Consider the following 26,597-nt stretch of genomic DNA (forward strand, 5'->3'; position numbering starts at 1 on the left):
CAAAACGAGCAACATAACAATGAAACTAATAAAAGAAGAAAGGGGGGATGGATACCGTACACCCAAGCATCGGAAGCTTGATTTTTGGCTGTGAGTCTAAATTTGAGACCGAGCATTGGACGGCAAGCACGTGGGGCTTTACCAACCTTGGTGGATGCTGGCGTCCGCCAACGAGAGAACGAGAGAAACTTAATAGTATCGCAGGAGAAAGCTCTTTCCGTTGTGAATGAGCGAGGGTGGTTCGGTTTCCTTCCTAGTAGCTTCGGTTGGTGTTGTGTGCTTGCTTGTGTACCGTTCTTTCTGTTGCTGTTGCTTCTGCCGTCCACCATCATCGGCCATGGTCGGGAAAGAGGCACACCTTATCACGCATGACACTTTTTTTTCCACAACGGCGATAGAACCGCAGTGAGTAAGTATGGGAATGAATCGAATGGTTGGTCGAGGAGTAGTGAAGAAGGCTCTACTAAACAGGCATTTGGACGGTCGCTGCTTGTTGGTCCATCGAGCGACTCAGCTCAGTTTAATACGTTCTCTCCGCTCGAAGGATTCGTTTCGCATCTGCTGCTGCTGCTAGGCTAGTGTGTCTTCCGTATCCTAGAATCGACGGCACTGTGCGGCGCTTTTGGGGCACACTTAAAACTCAAACAACTGGGGAGGTTGATTAAGATTAAAAAAAAAAAACACACACACACAGAATAAAAAGAAAAACTGTTTTACATTTCGGGACAAGCAAATTTAGACAGTTGTAATAATAATCATATTGGTGCTTTTGCTGCTCTGCGGTGAAGTGGTTTTTTTTATAGACATTGTGCTCTCTTGAATTGTGCTGTGTATTTGCTCGGAATTACGAAAAAATGTCCTCAAGGACGATGACATTGTGGATGTAAAAAGTCAAAAAAAGGATTGGTACGAGTTTCGAGTGGAAAAAGTTTCTGTTGCGTTTCGGATTGTGGAAAAGTTATTGCTTAGAGATGTTGTAAAAAGGAAAAAAAGGAAACACACTTGAAGGATTATTGTTGGGGGTGTCTTTGTGTGATAAATCAACTTCTAATCTGACGCGGAGTGGTTTTGGGATGAGTGAAAAGGGTTGAAACAGCAGAGTCGAAGGTTTTCCATCCTGTCAGCATATACCCCCGTACCATATCATACCAAACCAAACCACAAGGCTATCGAAGTGTTCGAAGTGTCCGATGAAGTAGGGCAGATTTTCTGAGGCAGGTTGGATCAGCGGCCGAAATAAATAATAACAGGAATAGGAAGTGTAGATGCCAATATGAAATTCAATATTTTCAACAAGCTGACAATGCCAGTTGCGACGACAAAGATGATGGTGGAATGTGATAAGGGCTTACGACAGTGATCAGAGGGAGGGTCAAGGTGTGGGGGAGGAGGTCCATTTTGCTCTTAGTATTGTTGCTGCTGCCATTATTGGAAGACCAACCTTCTACTGCTGGGAAAATCAAAAGGAATAGAAAGAAAGCTAGCAGAACAGCGAAAAAAAAAAATCAACGGAGAGCACGAGCACGATTGATGACCGATTGTTGTACGGGTGTTGGATTGAAAGTGTGCAGTGATGAATACGGTTCAAAGCACGGGACATGCAAATGTTAGAAATAAAAAGGACTCGCAGTTCGAGGTAAACGCGGATCACAAACTAAAAAAAAACAAACTTCATATAGTGAAACTAATATACTAATGATATTATACTACAGATTACATGAATTAACACCAGTGATTAAATGACCAATTTTCTACTTTATTATCTTTTCTTCATATAGGAGCTAACTGTTTCTTCTTCCGAAAAAAGAAATTGGAGAGGAATTTTTATAGCTCTTTTAGTAATAGCCGCAGTTTTGGGTCTTATTGTGTTTTCTATTCTGCTTCTCTCACCAGGTGCATTTTAATTCTCGTTTTCCTTTATGTATTTAACTACTAAATGTATTTCAATATTCACTTATTTTTTGTCCTCTTCGACCTACATATTAACAACCATCAAACCTCCTTTTCCTGGCTCCTAATCTCTGTTTTTGTATTTTATTATGTGTGTACTCTTGTATATACTTATATCTACTACTAATTCACAAATTGAGTTGAGTGCAAGAGAACCCTCTGCTAATGGCAACCCCGTGGAGCTGAAAACAAGCTTATCCTCACTAAACACCACAAGTAAAAAAGACATGTTGTAATTCGAAAACTCGTTTTTTCTGTATTTGTCAGCAAGTTGTAATTATCTTTACATAATCGACACACACTGTGCTGTACCCAGCAGATAGACCAATTGGCCACATAACGAATGTGCTAATAAGAAACGATATCCTATGGATAAAGTATCGTTGCCTAACTTTAGGAGCAGTAAGGAACCGAGAAATACGGGGTGAAACGGTCGGCAGAGCAGTTCCGGCTGATGAAAGCTTCAGAAATGTATGACTGCGTGTGGGAATTTCGATACCTACTTACCCATTGTTCTGCTGGCCATCTTCGGTGGCAGTAGCGCGAGCGGTCGCAAAACGATCCAACCGAAAAGTTTAAGCCAACGATACGTGCTTAATGGCCAAATGAAGAAATGAGGATCTATGGGATGATTATCTATTTGATGTTCTCCAACATAAAACGTGACAAAATCTGTTATGGGATCTCGGGATGATGTAATTTACAAAAGCCTAATTTGGACAGCTTTAACGTTTTGTTCGGCAAACAGGCTTGGAATGATGAGCCTTTTTTAAGCTTGGGGAGCCTGTGAAAATTATTTTTTAACAAATAATTATAATTTCTATTTTACATGATATATTTTTGAAACTGTCTCTCTCCTCTCAAAGTTAAATTCAAACACATTGAAGAGCAAATCGAAATATCTCAATATTCGGAGTCCGGCATAAAATATTGGAAGAATCAAAAGTATAACTGATTAATTTATTTAAATATTTAAAATTAGCAATGATCAACATCAATCACGATGCTTATAGTTATGTAAAATAAAATAAAATTATTTACGATCACGATCACAAAAACTGTAAAAAGTGGGATAAAAAAGTGATCTTTATCAATAAATCAACATTCAAAGCTGTTTCAGTGACAACATAAATATTTTGAAAAGTGGATTGTAAAGTTCACGTAATTTTACAAACCACGGCATCATTAGATTTTTTAATAGGTATACTGCCGTTCTACGCAAGAATGTCCCATGTGACTTTTGGGTCATTTTCACTTTTTTGCTGGAAACTGCTTATTATGGTGTTATCTTTCGAATACAAACACAAAAAAGTATACTTTGTTCAGAACATCTACGAAATTTTCATCTAGGTGGTTGTCTCTATGTTGATGTTTCTACGCAACAATGTCCCACTGAGAAAAACTCTTCAAAAACCACTCGACTGTAACAGAATTCCTCAAAAATCGCTTTAGTGACACATTGTACTGTAATGTTGAACGTAAAATGTATTTTTTTATGAATGAAGGTCACAGGGATGGACAAGGGAGAGGGGGTCACTTCAGTGAAAGCTTTTTCTCCACTTCCGGTTCAGATCCATCATTTTGTCTTATTTTTGGTTCCTCATAATAAGCATATTTTCGGATACTTATAGTATTTTTTGGCCTACGTTATCGAAGCTCCAGAATGTGTCATTCAAATGAGCTCGATCATCCCGGCTAATATGGTTATGGCAATGCTTCCGGCATCCACAGGAAAACAATTAATCGATGAGCAATATTGTGCTTCCGCGTAGAATCTTCCTTGATTATTTCTTTCTTAGTTCTAAAAAAGTTTTGAAAAAACTTGAATCGGATTCATTTGAATCATCCTTAAACTTAGAAAAAACATTTTAAGAACCGTTCTGATCCAATTCTGATTTCGGTGTCATTGAATCCGAGGAAATCGTCATTACTGGCTGTCACTGTTCTTTAAACTTGACTCCAAACCGTAAACCTTCAGCATCAATAATGCATTCATCTTATCTATAGTTTTGAACGCTCAATTATATTTTTTCCCGGAACATTTTAAAATCCTTCCCGTTCCCGCACAATAACAAAGAAAAAAAAAGGTCGTGTGACAGTTTTTCCATAGAAACAAAAAAAACACACGCTCATATTCTAGGCAAAAGTGTCACACAAAGCGTTTTTGACGATTATCTTCTGCTTTGAGGAAAAAAATCAAAAAGTAAGTATAGATTCTAATGTAAATTGACCAACTACAAAAACAATATGCATGAAAGGTGCGGAAAAGCTATAAATTTAACGAAAATCCGAAAAACAGATCAAAATTTCAATCGCGTTTTTCTCGTTCGCTCGTTTTTCCACATGGGACAATCTTGCTTAGAAGGGCAGTATACGAAACAAAATTTTTTTGACGCATTTCAAAAAGAATTTTTGAATTTCTAGTCAAATTGCAAGAAATTTGTTTTATTTACATGCGCCTGAAAAACTTATCAAAACTCATCATTTTTCCTAGTTGAAGTAAATTTTAATTTCCAAAATTTTCCACTCCGTGGGAGTGTTTATATAAACCATAAAAAAATTATCACTGTCCCTAGGTTAAGTGGGTCCTCCAAATTCAATGAGCTGGAACATTGTATTTCTTGGGCCGACCGTCACCTAATAATTTTTGTTGATTAACTAAGAGTGTTGAGTTTGAATTGATGAATACTATACATTTCAGAAATTTTAGCTAAATAAAATCTGTTGTACTTATTTTACGGTCGCCATGGAGGTAAAAATTTTTTAAGGTACAAATCTATTTTCAAACATCTATCAATACAAATGCCTTCAGACCCTGTCAAAATCAAATTGTCATTTATATATCTTTTTTAATCTTCAATTTCTTGAGTTGCGCTCGTTGATGATAAATTCAAAAGTTATATCACTTCACTCAACTCACATATGTACGTATGTACATGCTTTGCTTGGGTATCATAAAAACAACATTCGAAGAAAGACAAAGTTGTGCCCTAGAGGGTCGAAACATCCACCTTATTTGTTGTATAGTTAGCTGATTTTCATCTGAATAACATTACATCGCACTTTGCCAAGAATGAGAGGCCGAGATACATCTTTGGGTGGACAGAAACTAATATTACCTAGTAAGTTATTTCTTTTCTCTCGTAACTCGTAACGCAATAAGCCAAGTAGAAAAGATCAATAAAGGAAAAGAAAATATTGTTTTTGTTGTTTTGTGTTCGCAGCTCGCTCAATCAGATGGAGTGAAGATTTGTATCTAATATTTTGCTATTCACTAACGGTAGAACGGTGGAAAGTTGGGCATCGTGATTTGGTTGAATTCTAGCGCTCAGTTAAACATTTCTTAAGTTGAGGTTAAAGTAGGGTTGCCATCCGTCCCGCAAAAGCGGGACATGTCCCGCTTTTTTGTTGAATGTCCCGCTGTCCCGCTTTTTCCTCAGAATGTCCCGCTTTTTTTTCTTGGAAAACTTTTATGAAGTTAACTGACTAACACTGTAAAAAAAATCAAATTTTAGTCTCAATTTGAATTCTGAGCTGTACAGAAAACCTTTCAAATCGGTCTTCTTCTCAAAACAAGTAACATTTTTCATAGTTGACATAAGACAATACTGAATAACTCCTCTAAAGATATTAGCATTACAGTACAGTGCATTACAGTTAAGTGTTCTTGTAGCCCATTCAACCAATGTGTGAAGAAAATATTGTTGAAGTTGCTTATAAAAATAATTACAGATTATAGAATTATAGAGATTATTTTTTTCGCCGGAATCTAAGTTAAATTGCTTTATATTAAACACCACCTTTTTCGACTCAATTGTCCTAAATATAGAAAGATGGAAGTTTTCTTGAGTTTCCAAATGTTTAAACAAATTTCCAAACAAACCAATTTTTACACAAATTACACCAAGGTTTTTTGTACGGTATCAAATCCGCCGTTTACATGAACGACTTGAAATATTTTTTCTCAAATAACGTGTTAGTTTGCGAGAACCATGGAAAATAACAGTTAACGTGGCAAAAAACCGTGTAAATAGAAGGCATGCAAGGAAAACTGAGCAAAAGATCTGAGAAAAAGAAATCCTTAGTGTACCTTCTATGAACAACTTCGGCAGATGGTATACGTATAAGTATGGCTACAAAATTAGCTTTTTTAAGATTTTCTTAAATGTCCCGCTTTTTTCGGCTGTGTCCCGCTTTTTTTCGTGAAATGTCCCGCTTTTTCCTTAAAGTATCTGGCAAGCCTAGGTTAAAGTATGTAAATATATGTAAAACCTGTTCTTTATTACCCTTTGTATTTGTATTTGTATTTATATTTATTTACTAGCTGACCCGGTGTGCTTTGCTACACCTTTCAAAATCGAATGATATTTTCAGAATTTATTTAAATTTTTATTGTTTTGTTGGCATTATTTTAAATCAAATATATGACATAATTCATAAGCAACCGCTCAAATGAGAGCTACAGCTGGAGTTTCGAATTGCAACACAAAGATAACTTAAACCTATATTCTGAATCTTGATCTTTAAATTTGTTTTAAAAGATCTGATAATTTAAATCTGTTTCCTTAGGCTTCACCCTAAAAAAGGAAGGTCTCAAATAATCGTACGGAAACAATCTAACTTATAAAATTTGGTTGTTTTAGCTTGAAATGTTCTGGATTTATGCTAAAAATTGAGAAGAGAGCCCCCCCTCCCTCCTGTCCTTCCCTTCACCCCCAGCTTAACGGAGATCGTGATCTTTAATAATCACACCCATTTTTATTCGTTCCCAATAATCCTCAAATATCCAATATAGTTCCATTGGATAAAATTTGTCCATGCCATATTTGTTTCCATTTGTTGGCTTCGTTAGCATAAATTGAGAACTTAGGCTAACAAAATTGTATTGGGCTCACCTTCCTCCTTCTATGTACCTACTCACTGAAAGGAGGATGGTGTGTCAGATAATCATAGAATCATACCAAAATGATTTTCCATGTTAAGTTTTGTCCATTTCTCGGATTTTGTAAAAAAAAAAGTTAAATGTAAGCCTCCTCTTCTCTTCCTATATTTCCAATTCATTCATCTTACTGCAAGAAAGGAATTGTTTCACATAGAAAAAGTATTTTTCGTACTCAAATACTTTTTGATGCCAAATTTGGTTTCATTTGCTCGATTAATTCTCGAGTTATGCAAAAAAAATTTATGGAAGCCCCCCTTTCCCCCTTTATATCTTTCCGCTGAAAAAAAGCGGGGCTTCAATTCATAATAGAAACATTTCTCTTATCGATTAACTCTCCAGTTATACTCTCCAGTTATACTAAAAATTGTAAGGGAGACCTCTCCTCCCCTTTTTCATCCACATCTTTGAAAGAGTGAGGGATACCAAATATTGATAGAAGTATTTCTCGTACCCAAATATCGTTCCATGCCAAATTTGGTTCCATTGGCTGTTGTAGTTCTTGAGTTATGCTGTAAAAATTGTATGAAACTCCCTTCCCTCTTTCCTTCCTCCCCGCTGTAAGAAAGAAGGGGTCTCAAACAATCATTAGAACATGTCACGTTCCCAAATACTCGCCCATGCCAAGTTTGGTTCCATTTGCTTAATAACTTTCTTAGTTATGTTTAAAACATTAAAAGAGGCCCCTCCCCCCTTTATATCTCCCTACTGGAAAGAGGGAGGGGTCTCAAATAATCATAGAAATATTTTTCGTATCCAAATACCCTCCCATGCCAAATTTGGTTCCATTTGCTTTATTAGTTTTTGAACTATGTAAAAAAATATGAAAGAGGCCCCTCCCCCTTTCAACTGGAAAGAGGAAGGGGTAATAATCATTGAAATATTTTTCGTATCCATATACCTTCCCATACCAAATTTGGATCCAATATCTTGATTAGTTCTCGAGTTATATGAAAAATTGTAAGGTAGCCCCCCTCCCCCCTTCCTATCACGCCACTGAAAGGAGGGAGGGGTACCAAATATTCATAGAAATATTCCTCGTTCCCAAATACCACACCATGCCAAATATGATACCATTTGCTTGATGGGTTCTCGAGTTATGCAAAAAATTGTCTTTTGTTTGGGAGGCCCCTCCCCCCCCCCCCTTCATGAGAGAGGGAGGGGTCTCAAACCACATTAGGAACCTTCCCCTGCCTCCAATACCCCCACCTGCCAAGTTTCACGCAAATCGGTTCAGCAGTTTTCGAGTCTATAGGGAACAGACAGACAGACAGACAGACAGACAGACAGACAGACAGACAGACAGACAGACAGAAATTCATTTTTATATATATAGATTTATACATGACGCAAGATAACATCTTTTTAATTGTCACTTTCAGAATTTTCTACAAATTTCATCTGTTCTCATCTGTTCTAGCAACCATTTACTTATTTTCACAAAAAATACAATATTCAATATGTCCTGTTGGAAAACAACACCAAAAATGAAGTGAGGCAAAATCAACGTTTTGAACAATTTTAATTTGGTATTCCGCGGCAAATCTCTGGCTATTCCATTCAAAGTACGAAGGCAAGCATAGATTTTCCCGACTTGTGTAGAAATTCGTTTGTCCCACTCAAGATTGTTTTGAAACACGACTCCAACGTTGTTTGCTGAGTTTACTGGAAAACAACCTGATTTCCAATGTAGATGTCTGGCAATCCAGTCGTAAATTGGTTCCTTCCAAATATCAGGACTTTTGTTTTGGTGTGATTGATTCGAAGATAGTTTTGTGCCGCCCAAGTACTCACTTTGTCCAAATCATTATTCATGAATGTCAGTAGCTCTTCCAAGGATTTCCTAGGAGCAACAAAAATAAGCTGAACATCCTCGGCGAACATTTGCTCTTGGGAATACTGCAGAACATTAGGTAGATCAATAATGTACATAGAAAATAGCAGAGGCCCCAGAACAGAACCTTGGGGTACTCCCGATGAGATAAAAGCCAGTTGAGAAATTTGATCACCACAAGAGACCCACTGCCATCTTTCTGATAGGTATAAATTAATAAACCTTAGAGCTGCATCTGTGAATCCATACAACCTTTGTAGCTTGTGTAGCAGCCAAGAGTGTGATATATCGTCGAATGCTTTCGAAAAGTCCAGGAGTACTAGCACAGCATTATCCTTACGATCCACGGCACAGGCGCCGTTGTTGTGTACTCTTAAAAGAAGTGCAGTTTTTACTCCTTGTCCACGTCGGAAACCAGCTTGATTGACAGATGGCAGTGCTCAAGGTGTGTAGAAACTTGAGTTTTTGTTTTTACCAATTTTTCCAATACGTTTGATAATCCACACAATATACTAATTGGACGAAGATTTTCTATAGTATTAAGGCGGCTATTCAGATATTTTCTCGGAGCGGAGTCGTTTGCAGTGTATATGCGATGTTTTGGCTGCGTCGAAACCAACAGCAGCAGCAATGTGGTTGATGTACACACCCAAATCCTCGTTCGTAAGATATGGAATTCCAGACACGATAAGCTCTGATCTAAATTGGGTACTTTTTTACATTTTAGTTGGGAATAATCAATTAACATTACCAATCTCATCATTCTTTTCTAATTCAAAGTAAGAAACCTATACCGTCAAATGGGGCAACATGCAACAATTTTCAACTTCAATGGCTTCTAAAATCTTAATGCTCACAGATAATCATACCACTTGTACATCAAAAGTTTTAAGGTCGATGGGACACCAAACTGACGTAGCCAGAAAAATTATTGGTTGTACCAGTTATTTTTAAATTTACAAAAACATGCAATTTTCACCCTACTAAGAAAAAGGGGTAAGTTGCAACAAACTATGTAATTAATGAAAAATCGGTTGTACTCCATTTACCCGAAAACCATTGCCCAGAATGAAAAATCCCCAGAATTCCAATCGCCAGAAAGAACCATTCCCCAGAATTTTTTTCCCCAGACGAACCATTCCCCAGAAAAATTTTCGCCAGAATGTACCATTGCCCAGAAATTATTTCACCAGAATGAACCATGTACCAGAAATTTTTTCGCCAGAAGAACCATTTCCCAGAAAATTGAAAATAGTTATCCATACTAGAAATTATTTAAAAAAAAAAAGAATTGTTACAAAAAAAAAGGGGTTACATAACTTTATTCTTTTGCGGCAAAGCCGCAACCAACGAGGATGAAGGGGCTGAGGCGGCACAAAGCCGCCGAAGCTCCCAAATCCGAGGAGGCCGCCGACCCGCCGTCGGAAGCGGCGGCCCTAAGACATTGGTCTAGGTCTGCCGGGGCTTCCTAGGTCTGCGTGAAAGCTAGGGGTGATCCCTTAGCCCCGTCCGCCACGCGACAGCGTGAAGGACAAAACGTCTTCCAAGTTCGAACGCGCAGCGTGAGGAGTCGGATACCAAAACGGTTTTTAAAGGACCATGGTAAGCATTGAATCAATAAAAGTACCCAAACCATAAACAAATCACAGTATTGGTTATAAAATAAATTTCGTTGGAAAATTTCAAAGTCGTAGTTTCATTTAAAAAATCATTTGAAAAAATTAATTTCGAATCATATGAAATATTCAAGAATTCATTAGAAAAAAAAAAACAAATAAAAATACTAGGAGAAAAAATCTGGGATTTGTGCCATTCTGGTAAATGTTTCATTCTGGGGAAAAAAAATCTGGGAAATGGTCCATTCTGGGAAAAAAATTTCTGGTAAATGGTGCATTCTGGGGAATTTTTTTCTGGGAAATGGTTCATTCTGGGGTTTGATTTCGGGTATTTGTCATTCTGGGAAAAATTCATTCTGGGCAATGGTTTTCCGGTAAATGGGATACAATCTGAAAAATCAAATGAAAACGTTTGAAAATATAAAGTTTTTAATACATTTGTGATGTCATAACGCATTAAGCACCAACTGCAGTAATTTTTGGTTTTGTTCGAATTAAATTTTACATTTTTTCTGTCAAATATGTTTTTAAGAAAAAAGTGTTATTCTGCTGCATACATTTAGGGGTAAAAAATATTACAAAATTTCTATTATCTTGAATCATGTAAATAAATCTTAGGATGGATGAAATTTTAATGTTAACGAACGAATGATGCAAAACAATCATATTCCAGCATATGGAAACGCGATTTATGAGATTTAGTTCTGATTTGCATTTTGTTGCATTTTGCCCCAGTCAGCTATCTGAATTATAAAAATATTTATTTAAAAAAAATTGGTGATTGTTCGAAAAAATTTTATAAACGAACAGTGTTGGCATTTTATAATGAAAGCAATATAAAGTTTGTAGGTGATTTCATAAAGCCAATCCATCATACGAGGTAAAGTTTTTTACGGCATCGAAAAATGTAAGAATTTGTACATCTATTGCTCGATTTTTAAATTTTTTATGAGAATCAAAAACTTTAAAAAAACTCTTTTTTTTTTTACAATGCATTTATTTGAAACGGCTCGTACCGTAGGTTTCAAAGAGCCAATGTCTGGTTTGTGTAATTACATTTTAAAGTATCCAAAGATTTAGATAAAGTGAAAAAGAAAGTAGTAGTTATAAACGGAGATCAATAGCTTTTAGAAAGAGGTAGATTTCGAGCATGTAATCAATGTCTATCGCAGCTAATACATCTCTCACTGGGGTGTTGGGTGGTTTTCCTCGGGCCCGAAGGGAGTCTATTAAATTCGCCCTGGCGACAAGGTGGTCCTCACACGACCAAACAATATGCTCGATGTCATGGTAACCTTGACCACAACCACATAAATTGCTGCCAGCAAGATTAAAACGATAGAGTAACGCGTTTAAGGAACAATGATTGGACATGAGACGGGAAAGTACTCGAATAAAATCCCGACGCAAGTCCAACCTATTGAACCATGGTTTAAGGCTTACCTTTGGGATAATCGAGTAGAGCCACCGGCCCAACTCATCTTCGTTCCATTTTCGCTGCCAGTTGACAAGAGCATTTCTTCGAATTACAAAGTAGAATTCGTTAAAAGCGATTTGTCGCTGATAGATATCGCCTTCTACAGCTCCTATTTTCGCCAGTGAGTCTGCCTTTTCATTGCCCATAACTGAGCAATGTGAAGGAACCCACACAAACGTGATAAAAAAGCGACGACTATATAAAGCACTCAACACTACCCGTATCTTCTCGAGGAAGTATGGGGAGTGTTTCCCGGGTCTTATTGAACGAATAGCCTCAACGGAGCTGAGGCTATCTGTTACAATAAAGTAGTGATCAGCGGGTCTTGATGCTATGCTGTCTAGTGCCCAATATATAGCTGCCAGCTCCGCGATATACACTGAGCACGGAGATTGAAGACTGAAGGAAGCACTGTAAATTTGGTTGAACACTCCAAACCCGGTACATTCATCGATAACGGATCCATCAGTAAAGTACATTTTATCAGCATTGACGTGTCCATACTTTGCATCAAAAATCCTTGGAACAATAAGAGAACGATGTTGTTCTGGAATTCCACGAATTTCATGCTGCATGAACAAATCAAACTGGACAGAAGAGTTGTCGTAGTCAGGGTGACAAACACGAATAGAAGAATACGACGAAGGATTAACCTGCATAGACATGAATTCATGATATATGGTCATATATCTTGATTGAAGATTTTGCTCAAGAAGCTGATCAAAATTTGCAATCACCAAAAAAACTCTTTCACGATGTTAAAAACTATATCATCATCAATTTGTTATAATTCAATGATAACTTTATTACAGTATATTAAAATAAAAATTGAATGAGTGTTGTGGTATACAAATGTTGCATCTAACCCTGCTGTTGCATGATGTCCCGTTTGACGGTATTTTATATTGGTCAACAAAATTATAAGATTTAAAATCAATTCAAAATTAAAAAATTCTGTGAAATCTGTGAATATTTCAAAATTCTGTGTTCTGCGACACAGATTTTGTGATAAAAATTTGCTCAAAATTCTGTGAAATTACAGATTTTTCTGTTATTTCGGCAACCTTGACGTAGAGTTCCATGGTCCGATTGGTATTCGGATCGGAGATTTGTGATGTCATTCTTAACCTTAACCTCATTTAGTTGCTGTTGTAGATCTTCCCGAATAGTGTCAAGTTTCGTATATAGGTCCGTTTTCAGCGACTCGATTTAACCATCCGTCTCATCAAATTTGCGGGTTAGCATACGCACGGCTGCTTCCAGAGTCAATTCGGGGCTGGATACAGTTACGATTTTTTGGCCTCCTTCATTGCACCACTGATGAACTGATATACAAGCTAAGCTTTGAAAAGTGTGTAAAGTCCCGACGACCGTTTTGAATCAATTTTATGTTTTTTGGTTGAGCCACCAGATGTCTCCAAGGACACCAGAGAGAACTGTCAAGAAGATAATGAAATGTAAACAAAACAAAATAACAAACTTTTAGTCAATTTTGAAAAGGTCGTGTTACTATTTGACGAGTTTCGAGCAAATTGATGTTGTAGATTCGTTACACATTTATGATTTGCGTTATGAATTTTTTTAGCTTAAAGCTGTTTTTTAGAATTGCTTCAAACTAGCATGAAGCACTCAATACAAACAGATGAGATGCGTGAAAAAGTCCGTTCAGAGAAGCCTAGAATCTGTATTTCTTCGTTGGATTGTTAATTTTAATCTCAACTGAATAAAATAACTGGTTCGTCTGGATTGTTCAAAGTTGTTAGTTAGTCTCTGTAGTAAAAATAATCAAGGTAAAATGAACCAGACGAATTTACCTTGTTGCGGATATAATGAAGCCGCCCATTTTTCTATGATGTTAGTTTATTAATTTTTGAGATCATAAAAAATTGCGATCTTCCATGAATCAGGAACTTCAAAAGTTGATTCGGCTTGTTTAAATAATAGCATTTGAAATTTTGCACACGTTTCTGGAATTTTATAATTGAAGCTAGTACATCTGTCATTTCTTCAGTCTCTCTAGTGAACACATTTTAGATGCTTTTTTTCTAAGCTGAAATTTAGTCGTGGTTCATCTAATTATTTAAAGCAGTTCATCTAATTGTATTTAAATTTATTTATTAATGAGTTCAAATTCCATTGCGCCCTCCCGAAAAATTCTTACTTTCAAATGAGCTATCTAGAAACAGTGCCATCTGTTGCGCCGTTCAAAAGTTACAAATCAAGCAATAGATGGCACTGTTTTGCGTCACTTTTTAACGGCTCCTTAAAAAGAGAACACTGGAAATTTTACACCAGTTTCTGATGATCTTTTGTTTGAGCTTGTACATCTGTTCATCTGTGATTGCACTTCGATTTTTTCCGCGGTCATCGTCAGATATATTGATCGGTGCTAAAGAATGGAGCTTCTGGCTCGATGAAGATGATGACGGTTAACACTCGGTAACTATACTTCTTCGATGTTACGGACAAGAACGGCAACGGATATCGACTTACAGCGTTTTAATTCAGCAATAACGATGGAAATATTGCCACATTTGAAGAGTTTAATCAAACTTTCGATGTTTGCAAACGGAGCGCTTATTCAATTCGATTTATCGCTGACATGGTTTCCAGAAGTGCCCTTCTGTATTAAAATTAAGTGATTTTTGTAATAAATATCATTGTGATTATGTGAACATAAAGTGGTGCAAGTATTTCGGGTTACGGAAACCATATCAATGGACAAGGATAGTGAAACAGTGACTGAAGTAAGATTAAAATCCGTATGCTGCTTCCCAAACCTGAATGAATGGAATGAGGTTTTTTAGCTAAAGGGTGATACGGACAAAATTTGGTCAGTATCAACTTGACGTATTTCTTTCAATTTTGCCTTTAAAAAACCTGAACACCCCTAATTTTGAAGGTGTGTGTGTGTAGAATGTTGCTCCTATTTTGATTTTGGAATTCACTCTTCAGTTGTCAAAATGCCGTCCAAGGAAGAAGAGCAGCGTATCAAAATTTTGCTCGCGCATCGCGAAAATCCGAGCTACTCGCACGCAAAGCTGGCAAAATCGCTAAAAGTTACCAAATCAACCGTTACAAATGTAATTAAAGTGTTTGGGAAAAGTTTGTCGACAGCCAGGAAGTCTGGATCGGGGAGAAATCGAAAACCGGAAGCCGCTGAGACGACAAAGAGAGTTGCCGGTAGTTTCAAGCGAACCTCTCTCTCCGAGATGCCGCAAATAAACTGGGTGTATCGTCTACAACCGTGCATCGAGCCAAAAAACGAGCCGGACTATCGACTTACAAGAAGGTAGTGACTCCAAATCGCGCTGATAAACAAAATACGATGGCCAAAGCGCGATCCCGGAGGATGTACACGACGATGCTGACGAAGTTTGACTGCGTGGTAATGGACGACGAAACCTACGTCAAAGCCGACTACAAGCAGTTTCCGGAACAGGAGTTTTATACGGCAAAAGGAAGGGGAAAGGTAGCAGACATTTTCAAGCACATGAAACTATCAAAATTAGCGAAGAAATATCTGGTTTGGCAAGCCATCTGTACCTGTGGCTTGAAAAGCAGCATTTTCATAGCTTCCGGGACTGTCAACCAAGAAATTTACGTGAAAGAGTGTTTGAATAAACGTCTGCTGCCTTTCCTGAAGAAACACGGTTGTTCCGTACTGTTTTGGCCGGATTTGGCATCTTGCCATTACGGTAAAAAGGCCATGGAGTGGTACGCCGCCAACAACGTGCAGGTGGTTCCCAAGGACAAGAACCCTCCCAACACGCTAGAGCTCCGCCCAATTGAGAAATACTGGGCTATTGTCAAGCGGAACCTAAAGAAGACCAAAAAAACTGGTAAGGACGAGCAACAGTTCAAGGCAAACTGGCTTTCTGCGGCAAAAAGGTGGACAAGGTAGCTGTACAAAATCTGATGGCAGGGGTTAAGCGAAAGGCCCGGCAATACGGATTTGGAAAAGCGAAAGCCTAACTGGATATTTTTCCTGAATTTTATACTAATTAAACATGAAAAAGAAATTTAATTTGATTTTTTAAATAAACGATTTCACCGATTTAAACGCGTTTTCCCTTGACCAAATTTTGACCGTATCACTCTTTAAATCTCTTTGATTACATTTTGTTACATACGACGTAATGAAAGCTCACGCGAGATTTATTTTTCCTTTCCTTTGCAATAAAAGATTTAAAAGATTCAAAAACACATTTCAAGGCTTTTACAAATAAATATTTCCTAGCATAAGTTTTTTTAAAAATACGATTCGCATGATCGCACCAACAAAAAAAAATCGAATAAAATTGATGTTAGCAGTGTTGCAAACCTTATCTGCTTATATGGGCCTTTGAGATTTATTTCCCCTTATTTTTTGGGAATAAATGGATCGATTTCATCACCAAATCACATTATTTATTGAGTTTTTAAGCATTTTAAGTAAATTTAGCATTAATTTTAAGATTATACTTTGATTTATTTCATGTAGCTGACCATAAAATTTCGTGACGTCACAACGCTTTGCAAAACCCTGCTTTAAAAAAAATGGCGCGTTGTGACGTCACGAAACTGAATCGCTCTAAAATAAATTGAATCCAAAATTTGAATAAATCAAAAACAGCGATTTGTTGGTTGTAATGAGTCGATACTTTCCTGAAATTTTCATAACGTTTGATCGAATAGAAGAGCAGAAAAATGCGGTGTGGTAAAAAAAACTGAAAAATGGAAAAAGAGGCGCGTTGTGACGGCACGATTTCTTCAGCTTGTATTTTGTGAACTTTTTGTTCTATAAAATACGTTTGGTTTCAACTTGCAGAGAATTAAATTTTTATAAAAAATTATAATTTTTTTCAATGTGCGATGAAAGAGCATTCCACAGACACCTAGGCAAGAAAAAGTCGGCAGCCTAGTAAAAGTTTTGTTTTTATGGAACCCTCATTAAGGTGCCCGAAGCTCACCCAACCGGAAATATTGCGGTGTCCCAGATTTTCCAACCATCCGGTGTGAACAAAAAAGGTGTCGGCTTTGGGCAGTTTTCCTAATGCTTGATTGGATGTTATGCCTACTTTTGACAGCTCGTTGAATTTACCTTCAAGTTGATGCAGATATTTTGTCACACTATTGCAAGATAGTTAAAAAAAAGTTTACGATCGCCAATGAAACTTCCTAAAAAAGGGTCAACTTTGTAAGTCGGAATGTTCGAAATTTTGTCTGTCGAAATAACGTCATTTATTTCAATCTTCGTTTAGCAACAGATGCCAAACCTCTTAAGCTTATCCATTCAACACTGATACTAACCATTACTGTGAAGGTAGTAAAGTAACTCACCCTATACTGGCTGGAAATGTTCTCATTGTTTCCGAACACACCGACGCAAGACGGAAACAGCTGAACAAACTCATTTGCAAGGGATCCTAAAGTAAGCCGGAAACATGATTTAGCGATAACGATAAACGTCCGGATTAATAAAACTGTCTGCTTGCATTTAAAATCAATCATTCCCTTGTTGGGCTGTTTCTGATTGGCATTCTAATCTCGAAGATTAACGATCCATTAGGATGGCATCGGAGGAGCCTAGAACAGGTTGTCGAGTTTTAATTAAAATATCCTTCATTACGGTTGCCATTAATGCAGTATTGACAATTTCCTCGTCCATGCTTTGCTGGGGTGCAATATGAAACTTGCTTTCGTTACATTGAAGAACCTGTATAAGAATTGAATTTCTGCGAACAACATGACGGCTTTGAATTTAAAAGTTTATTGTAGATTCTAATGAATACTCTTACAACTTTTAAAGCATAAAATGAATAATCCCACACCCTCACAAGCGACTCAAATATCATTTTATGATTTACGACGAGCTTCCTTAATTGGGCTTCGTCAGTAAAGCCGTGTAGAGTTGCCCGAACATCGGTGTCGTCCCATTCAGAGATTATTCGAAACGTATAAAACGGATCTGGTGGCAGATTTTTGTTTTTCTCCGTCTGGTCGAGACTATAAAATAAAAATAAACTCTCTGGAGATTATCGAAACCGAACGAGGTTAAAAACAAAATCGTATCGTTGATGGTGTACGTACTCTCAATTCGGATAGCAGCTTTCATGGCAGACGATTCAGTGGAAAAACGCGAAATCAAACATCTGATGACAATCGTTAGGATCATAATCGGAAAAATGATTTTTATTCCGCGTCCTCCCACAGACTGTGAATAGTATCTAGAACAGCATGACATTTTTCTCGAATGAAGTGTAGATTTATTTATTACAAAAAAAAGTAAAAAAAAAACTCTTTTTCAGGACTATCGGATTAACTATCTTAATGTATCTTGAAATTTTTAGATTTTTCATTTTTATTATTGTAATGTTTAGTTTATTTGTCTATCTATTTATATGAACATCGTCTAAAGATTCAAGTAGATGAATGGTGATGAAGTTAACTAAAAGTTTTAGAACGTGTATTCTTTTGGATGATCCAAGCCCATCCAAAAAAGGCCGGAAACAGCATCGAAATTCTACAAGTTAAATTTCATTGAGAATAATTGTTTGTAATATTTTTTATCTTTTAACTAGCTGATTCCATACGAACTCCATTTCGCTTACAATTTAGAATATGTAATGAACAGTTTGAATGAATGTCAATTTACAGGCATTTTCCAGATCGAATTCCGAATGCATTTTTAATCGATAATTGCAAAAATGTTGAACACGTTATATGTACGTTTACTTTTTCTGTCGTTTGCTACTAAAGTCTGTTCACATAGAATCTGGTCCAGTGGTTTTCAAACTTTTTTCACCCACCGCCCTCTTTTGCAAAATTTTTAAGCTCAACGCCCCCCTGGGCAATTTTTTTAAAAATCTAAAAAAAAATCTTTTTTTTTTTTAATTTTAAAAATGGTTGATTTTGATTTAATAATGCTTCATATTTCAAATTTTATTTCTTTTTTATCAGATTTTTAGAATTTTATTCACATACAATTTTGTTTGAAGGAAAAATGCGAATTTTCGAAAAAAATATAGAAAATTACCAGACATAACGACTTTAAACCGTGTTTTTTTTTAAAGTAAGCTTTTTTGCACTAATACCCTTTTGGCTCCAAGGTAAGGTTGCCAGATTTCCCGGATTTATCCGGGTTTGCTCGGATATTTCATACAAAATATGGGAACAGTCCGGTCCGGTCCGGTTACCCGGATTACATTAATATGTACCCGGATTTTGCCCGGATTAATTCACATTTTTTTGGAAATCAAACAAAAAAATCAAATTGTGTAAAAAAAAATAACAATATGCTTCCAAAACGAATATCATGAATGGTTTTTTAGAATCCTTGAATACATTTTAAAATCTGTCTATAAAATTTGATCAAAATATTTTTTTTCCTAGATTTTTTTTGAGTGATTTCTGGGTTTTGACAAAATTTGCCCGGATATTGCCCGGATTATATGGATTTTCCGGCCCGAATACGTGTCGGAAAATTGCTTCAAACCTCTAGTAAACACTTAACTCTATGTAAATATCCTGGACAAATATTTAACTGATTGATTAGTTTGTTTTGATATCAAATCATATCTTTCATATCTTTCTAATCAAATCTTGAATTTTGGTAAAAAAAAATTCTATATTAATTTACATTATTGAATAAAAATGAATTACTGTCAAGCCGGTGAAATAACCTAAAGAATAGTTAGGCAGCATTCAAGGATCTTAACATTTAAATAAGATTCTAATAACTAAATTCCGGGAAGGTTAGTGATAACCGAAGAGGTTAAAAGTGTATCCATGGCAAATAGCATAATAGATTTTTTGAATCAATTGAAATAAAGATAAACAAATAACAACTTAAAATAAAAAAGTACTAACCTTTTTAAAATTCTTCCTTATTTTCTATCACCAAATCACATATTACGCCTTTTTACACTGATTTTTCGGATTTTTTTTCTGTTTAGCAGATTTTTTGAGACAATATATTTTGAAGATTGTCTAGCATTGTCATCAAAAAATAATATTTTTCAGTATAATCCAAAATAATCTTAGAAAACAAGATCAAAATGCAAAAATACAAAAACTGTGAAAATTAAAAAAAAATTTCAGATACATTTTCATGGTTTTGCATCGAATCTACTCGTTGTTATTTCAAATCTACGTTGTTCTGTGATTGGTGAAATTGTGAATTACGACCTCATCGCCCTGAGCCCTGAGCCCTTCGAACGCCCCCCAAATTTTAAATTGAGTTCACCGCCCCCTTGGAAGCTCTCAACGCCCCCAAGGGGGCGGTAGGGACCACTTTGAAAACCACTGATCTGGTCGGATAAAATAGATCATTTCTCCGCGAAGAAATAACGTACAACAAAAGTAAAAATGTCATTCTGTAGGGTTTTTATTGCACTTTAAGGAAAAAATACATAAAAATCATTCGTCAGCTTTTCGGGTGAATTTTCGGACTTTTTTGTGATACCACCCATCATTTTCTGCACAGTCCTGCTGGTAACCTCATTCGCCATTTTGTTCCACCACTTTTCCATTTGAGCGGGTTTTTTTTCATGGTTCTGCCACATTTTTTCAGTTTGCCCTTAACTATTGCCCAATGTTTCTCGATGGGACGAAAATCCGGACGGTTTGGTGGATTGATAATTTTTTCAACAAAATCGATCTTGTTCTCCTTATACCACTTAACGACATTCCGGCTGTAGTGGCAGCTTGCCAGGTCCGGCCAGAACTTCACCGGACCTTTGTGGGACCGAATAAATGGCAAAACCCTCTTCTGGAGACATTCTTCTTTGTAAACATTTCCATTCATTGTGTCCCCAGTGATGAAAATCTTAGTCTTCTTCCCACAACTACAGATCCCTTGCCAAATCATCAACTTACGAGCAAATTTATCTGCAAAAACAAACTTGAATATACCCGCAACATTCCCTTTACCCTTTTAAATGTGTTACCGGGTATTTGTCCAAAATCCACTTTGACGTAAGTTTCGTCGTCCATCACAATGCATCCGTTGTACTTGGTCAACGCACTTTCTCGTACAACTTCCTTGCCCTGGTTGTTGCCCTGGTTTCGGCAACCAGGTTTTGTTTCAGCGTCCTGTTGGGGTGTTTGCTTGCATGATACGACCGCAAGCCTTCTTGCAAACAAATTCGTCGAGCTGTGTTGTGGTTCGTCTTGAACTTTTTCGCCAAATCACGCAAGAAGATTCCAGGATTATTGTGAACTGATCGAATTACCTTTGCTCGCAGCTTCCGGTCATATGTTCCACTTTTACGCCTGGTTTGTTTTGCTCGATCCACCGTAGAGTCTCCCGGTAATGTTGCAGCACCGAATTTACAGTCGATTTGGGATATTTCAGGAATTTCACGATCTTTACCCCTGACCACGTCGGTTTCTCTACGTGAGTGTGCAGAATTTTTTCTCGACTTTCGCGTTCCATCGTTGATAATATTTAACTGACAGCTTCAATCTTGATTAAATTTTCACCACTAAGTAAACAAACCATCCGGATCAAAACACTGTCAATAGATTCGCGATGTGACAACTAGGAGCGCTGCAGTAAATGAAAAGACGCGACCAGATTGTGAAACAGACTTTAATAAAAACCAGGTCTTACATTATTTGCACCTCGGGAAAGTGTGAATTTTGTGGCTTGGAGAAATTTATTAAACCCCTTTTTATACGGAGTTTAGCATTCAGAAGAATGTGAACCACAAAATACAATTGAGGCTGAAATTGGTTTCTCGAGGAATATTTCTATCAGCATAAAATTTGAAATGACATTAACTTTTTTTTATTAATCGAAATGATTAAGTGGATATTAGGTTTTCGTTTTTAATTTGATATTAGAACAAAACAAAAAATGTTTGCAAGCGATAGTTTCAGGCTTTAATAGCTGAATGACATAAGAAATTTGTCTCAAATTATATTATGGCAGAGTTTGGGCTTTAGATTATTTGGGTGAACAAAGCTACCCCGAAACATAAAATCGTGTTTTTGATCGATTAGGTTTGATACTCCTTACCACAGTAAGTGTTTTAAAACTTTCAGGTGCTACCCCTTCGAGTATATTTCAAATTAATGTAAAAAGAAATCAAAGTTCCCGCAGTTCACGGTACTCAAGTTTTGGCAAAGCAAAGATTTGATTCGAGAAGATTATGGCTTTCAACTTCTATTGCTGAACTGATAATATAACCCCTGAAATTATGCACCAGTTCTGGCTTTTCTGAATGCTGTAACCCAAGCAACCAAAAGTTCAAATATCACTTAAGGAACGAACTAATAAGTTCATATATAGCTGTACAAAAGTTCTGTGGTACTTTGTTGCTGTTCAAAATGCTTTTTCGAGGTCCATGGAACTTCATTCTTTATCAAGTTCAGCCAATACTCAAAAAAAGCTTTAAAGTACTGTTTTGGTTGCTGTTTCTACTTTTTGGGAACTTTAAAGTTTGTATGAAGAAAACCAATCGACTTGTTACGTACTTCTCATTTTTTTCAAAATCAAGTAGCTATCAAAGGGTTGCAAGTCTTTTTGTACAGCTCAATAGTTCGTAAAAAGTCTCTGTTGTACTATTTTGTAAACTTGAAAGTTTTTAATTAGTTCCAACGGGCGTTCAAAAGCAACTTCGTATAATAGAAACTTTGAAGTAGATTTAAAGGCTAAAATCTACTTTTTTCGAACTTCAACACGTGTTTGCATAAATAAACACATCGTTACTTGGGAAACAGCTATATGAAGTACACATTAAGTTCCGGAAGAACTTTTTAACAGCTTGAAAGTGGGAATTAAGTAGAAATAAAGAACCTGAAAGTCGTTTTAAAGAAAATCATCACATCGAGTAAAATCGTTGCCTACTCATGATGTTCATATAGGGCAACAAGTATGGATCTCGACTTTCAAGCGGTGAGCTCGGGTTCGAGGCTTGGTAAGAACATGTTTTTTAAATGTAATGTGAGTTTAGTAACAAATATGGTTGATTAATATGAATCAAATAAGCGGACTTGAGAAGGCAATTGAAGGAGCGAAAGAGTATTTTTTTCAATTTTTTATGCTGCTTATAAAGTGGATTTTGAAGCTGGTTAGAAGTTTTTTGGCGATTTATGCGAACTTTTTTTCAACTTTAAAGTTCGTTTAACTACTTAAAAATTGAGCTGAAAAGTAGTTGTATTAGCATACTCGATTAAGCTGATTAAACCTGATAGAGGAATGTTATCCGAACTTTTGGTTGCTTGGGAAGCGTTCCTAATTTAAAACTTTTACAAATTATTGAAAATAAAACCCGTAAGGTTCTTTTATTACTATTATAATTATTATTATTATTATTGTTATTATTATTATTATTTATCAATTCTTGTAACGTAAGACGGGAGGGATGAATCATCCTAAGGGATGAAAATCCCGGAAAAACAAAAAAAAAAGTAGCGTTAGACAAAATCTTTTAATGTGTTACAATTTGGGATTGCTTTGATTTAAATTTCAATTTTAATTTTCTACGCTAAGTTTTTTAAGAACTTTCATATCTATCTCTAACTATTCAATATCCGATTGTTACCTAATTTATGCAAACCTTGTTAGTGAAGCTTTCCTGAATTCTGATTTAGATTTTATGGATTTAAGTTGGGTAGGAAGATTATTCCAGTTGGAGATGCCTCTAACGAGAAACGAGTTGTTGTAATAAACAAGTTGGGATAACAAAATTGGAGGTTCTGGAGTTCCTTACGGGAACAAATAATCTTTTAATATATTGCGGGCATCCTCTATTAATTATTCTATGGATTATAGCACAAGATCTATATTTATAAAAATTTTCAAATGGACAACCGATCAGCGTTTTTTGGAGGTGGGAAACACATGAAAATCTAGACAGATTGTAAACGTAACGAACGCATGAATTGAGCGCTACTCGAAGCCTATCGATGGTCCTAACCGAGCAATTGGAATAAACAAAATCTCCGTGAATGAATAGTGGATATATAAAGCATTTGAAAAGTTTTAACTTAGTGTCAACGTCGATATGCCTTGTGGTTAAGTTCAACTTCTTTAATGAGCCATAAATTTTGCCACATTATCTGTTGACTTGTCTGCTCCACGACAATTCATGGTCAAAAACAAGCCCAAGGTTTTCAGCATAAGTTGTAAAAATAATTGCGGTGTTTGCCAGGTATAGTGCAGGAGTTTCTGTACTCCTATTCGATCTGTTGAACGATAATGCTTTAGTTTTTGACGGGTTAATAGGTAAAAAATTTCAACTAGACCATTCCTCATTTTTTTTTAAAATCATAATTTATTTTGTCGCTAACAACATTCATTGGCATCAAATTATCAGAGCAGAAATAAACTTGTACATCGTCTGCAAACATCTGAACGCTACAGTATTTTAAAACTGATGGTAAGTCGTTTATAAATATGGAAAATAGAATAGGGCCTAAAATTGAGCCTTGAGGTACTCCTGATTCAATAGGCGTTAGTTCCGAAAAGCATCCATCTGTAAAAACTGCCTGGGAACGTCCTAGGAGATATGATTTTATCATTTGAGCAGCAGGTCCAGAAAAAGGAAAGTGAGATATTAATTTTTGAACTAGCTTTTAGTGGGACACCCTATCAAAGGCTTTTGCAAAGTCTATGAGCAAAAGAATGGCACGTCCTTTTTAATCAAGAGTTAAGGCGATGTCATTGTGGACTTTCATTAAGGTAGTTTCGGTACTATGGTAAGCTCTAAAGCCGAATTGATTATTACTAAGAAGATTATGTTGATTAATGAAGCTCGAAATTTGGTTCTTTATTAATTTTTCAAATACTTTTGAAACCGAACTCAGTAAGCTTATTGGTCTTAAGTTTGAAATACTATGGTTATTGGCTTTTTTGGGGATTGGAATCACCTTAACTTTTTTCCACTGAAATGGAAAATTAGATGTTCTGATTATTGTATTGAAAAGATGATTGAGAATTGGAAGCAAGCTAGGAAGAACTATTTTGATAAGTTTTATGGGAATGTCATCGAGTCCAGTAGCATTGGATTGAATTGAAGCTACTTATTATTATTATTATTAAAATTTATTTGAGACCTTTTAACCTCCTGGGTTATTCGGGTCTTTTCAAAATTACAGGTTACATTTAAATTTTTACAATTTTTGTTGTTTTGAAAATAATTAGTGTTTTACATTTTTCCAAGTTTAGTTTAAAGAAAGTTAAAAAATCATTTACATTTTCATTCATGTGTTTGAAATGACTCACAATTTTCAGATGATTAGTAGTTATGTTAGTTCGCTATTCATTATTACGTCATAATGGCAGGTGCATGTGGATCCAAGGTGAGATTTGAAGATTTTCAGGATATCTTGTCAGGCTACATCCCAGGGATAGCAATTACTCTCGGCTTGCGGCTATTGTCAGCTTCTAGGTCACTCGAGAGCGACTGATCGGGATCTTGGTTCAGACTGTTTCCGTGGATAATAATTGTTGGGAAAACCGAAGAGGCGATGGATACGTGACCTCAAACCAGCTGTCTCATGATGAGAATGGATTGAGGTATAATGATGCTCGTGTGTCCAAATTGTGAGTGATGAGATGTAGAAAGACTATTTGTGTTCATAGTGAAATACACTATTCTCACTGGAGCTTCTTCCTAGAAATGTATTTGCTCTGGGAGTTTCAGGAGCTTCGAAGTCGGATAGGTCGCTGTTTGATGGACTCATTTCGGAGTTGGAGTTGATGTGAGATGTAGCACTGCTCAGAAATTTTTTAGATTCAATGTCCAGAGGAGAACGGTTTCCCCGCTTTCCTTTTTGAAAGTTTTTGTTTTGATCAGTTTTAGGAATTTCGATGTTGGCTGATACTGTTTTGCTCTTAGAGCGTGTGTTAAGAGCGATTTCGGATGCCGCCATGTGGGTTGTGGTGGTTGAAGTTTTTTTGGTTGACGATGTTGTAGGTTCCATAACTTTGGTTCTTTCCTTAATCTCAGAACGTAGTGTTTCATAATCATTGCACTTTTGTTCGTACAGCTTCTTGAGTTTTTCGAATTTAGCTTCTAGGTTATCACATATAGCCTGCAGTCCAGTTAGTTTTTCGACTTGTTTAGTAAGTTCCGATATCTGTGCATCCTTGCGTATAGTATCAGCTGCGGAGGCTCGTACCACTGTAGCCGCAAACGATGGTTTGTTTGATTGACTGGATGCGATACGTTTTCGTGCTTCAGACCAAGTAAGAGATTCGTTAGTTTTAACGCGAATGACAGATTCTTCTTCTTTGTATTTAGGGCATTTTTTACTGATAGCTGAATGGTCGTTGATTCCTTCCGGACAGTAGGGACAGCAGAATTGAAGTTCACATTGGTTTTTTGAATCGATTGGATGTTCACCAGCGCATCGTTGGCATTTAGTTTTATTTGTGCATCGTTTTTTTGTATGCCCATATTCCATACAATTTTTGCAAATCATCGGTGATTCGTAATAAGTTCGAACTGGAACTCTGGTCCACCCAAAATATATTTCTCCCGGTAATCTAGTGCCCGAAAAACTAATGACAATGAGAGGAGTGTTGACAACTTTACCATTTTCTCGTCGAGTGATCCGACGGACAGCGAGGACGCCTTGCTGTTTCAACTCGTTCAATAGTTCATCGTCAGACAGATCTACAGTATCCGCCTGGTAACACAAACCCTGAATTCTATTCAAGGTCGGGTGCTCTACCACCTCGACTGCGGTGTTGAGATCCAAGCGGGTGATTGTTTTTAGAAGTTCAAACAACTCTACATTGTAGGTAGAGATGGAGAAGCTTTTTCCATCATTTTCCACATTCAATTG

General features: G+C 36.5%; 1 protein-coding gene across 3 annotated transcripts in view; it reads left to right on the forward strand.

Annotated features, from left to right (window-relative positions):
* Positions 1–509: 509 nt before the first annotated feature.
* LOC129740436 (inactive dipeptidyl peptidase 10) overlaps positions 510–26,597 on the forward strand; it is a 120,187-nt gene continuing 94,099 nt past the window's right edge. For 2 of the 3 annotated variants that reach the window (XM_055732105.1, XM_055732106.1), the window contains exons 1-2: positions 510–1,636; positions 1,779–1,893. In XM_055732105.1, the coding sequence (XP_055588080.1) occupies positions 1,574–1,636; positions 1,779–1,893 (178 nt within the window). In that variant the 5' untranslated portion in view covers positions 510–1,573. The remainder of the gene's footprint in view (positions 1,637–1,778; positions 1,894–26,597) is intronic. The other variant, XM_055732107.1, reaches the window with a different exon arrangement.

This window comes from Uranotaenia lowii, chromosome 1 (assembly GCF_029784155.1).
Source record: "Uranotaenia lowii strain MFRU-FL chromosome 1, ASM2978415v1, whole genome shotgun sequence".
Classification (NCBI taxonomy): Eukaryota; Metazoa; Arthropoda; class Insecta; order Diptera; family Culicidae; genus Uranotaenia; species Uranotaenia lowii.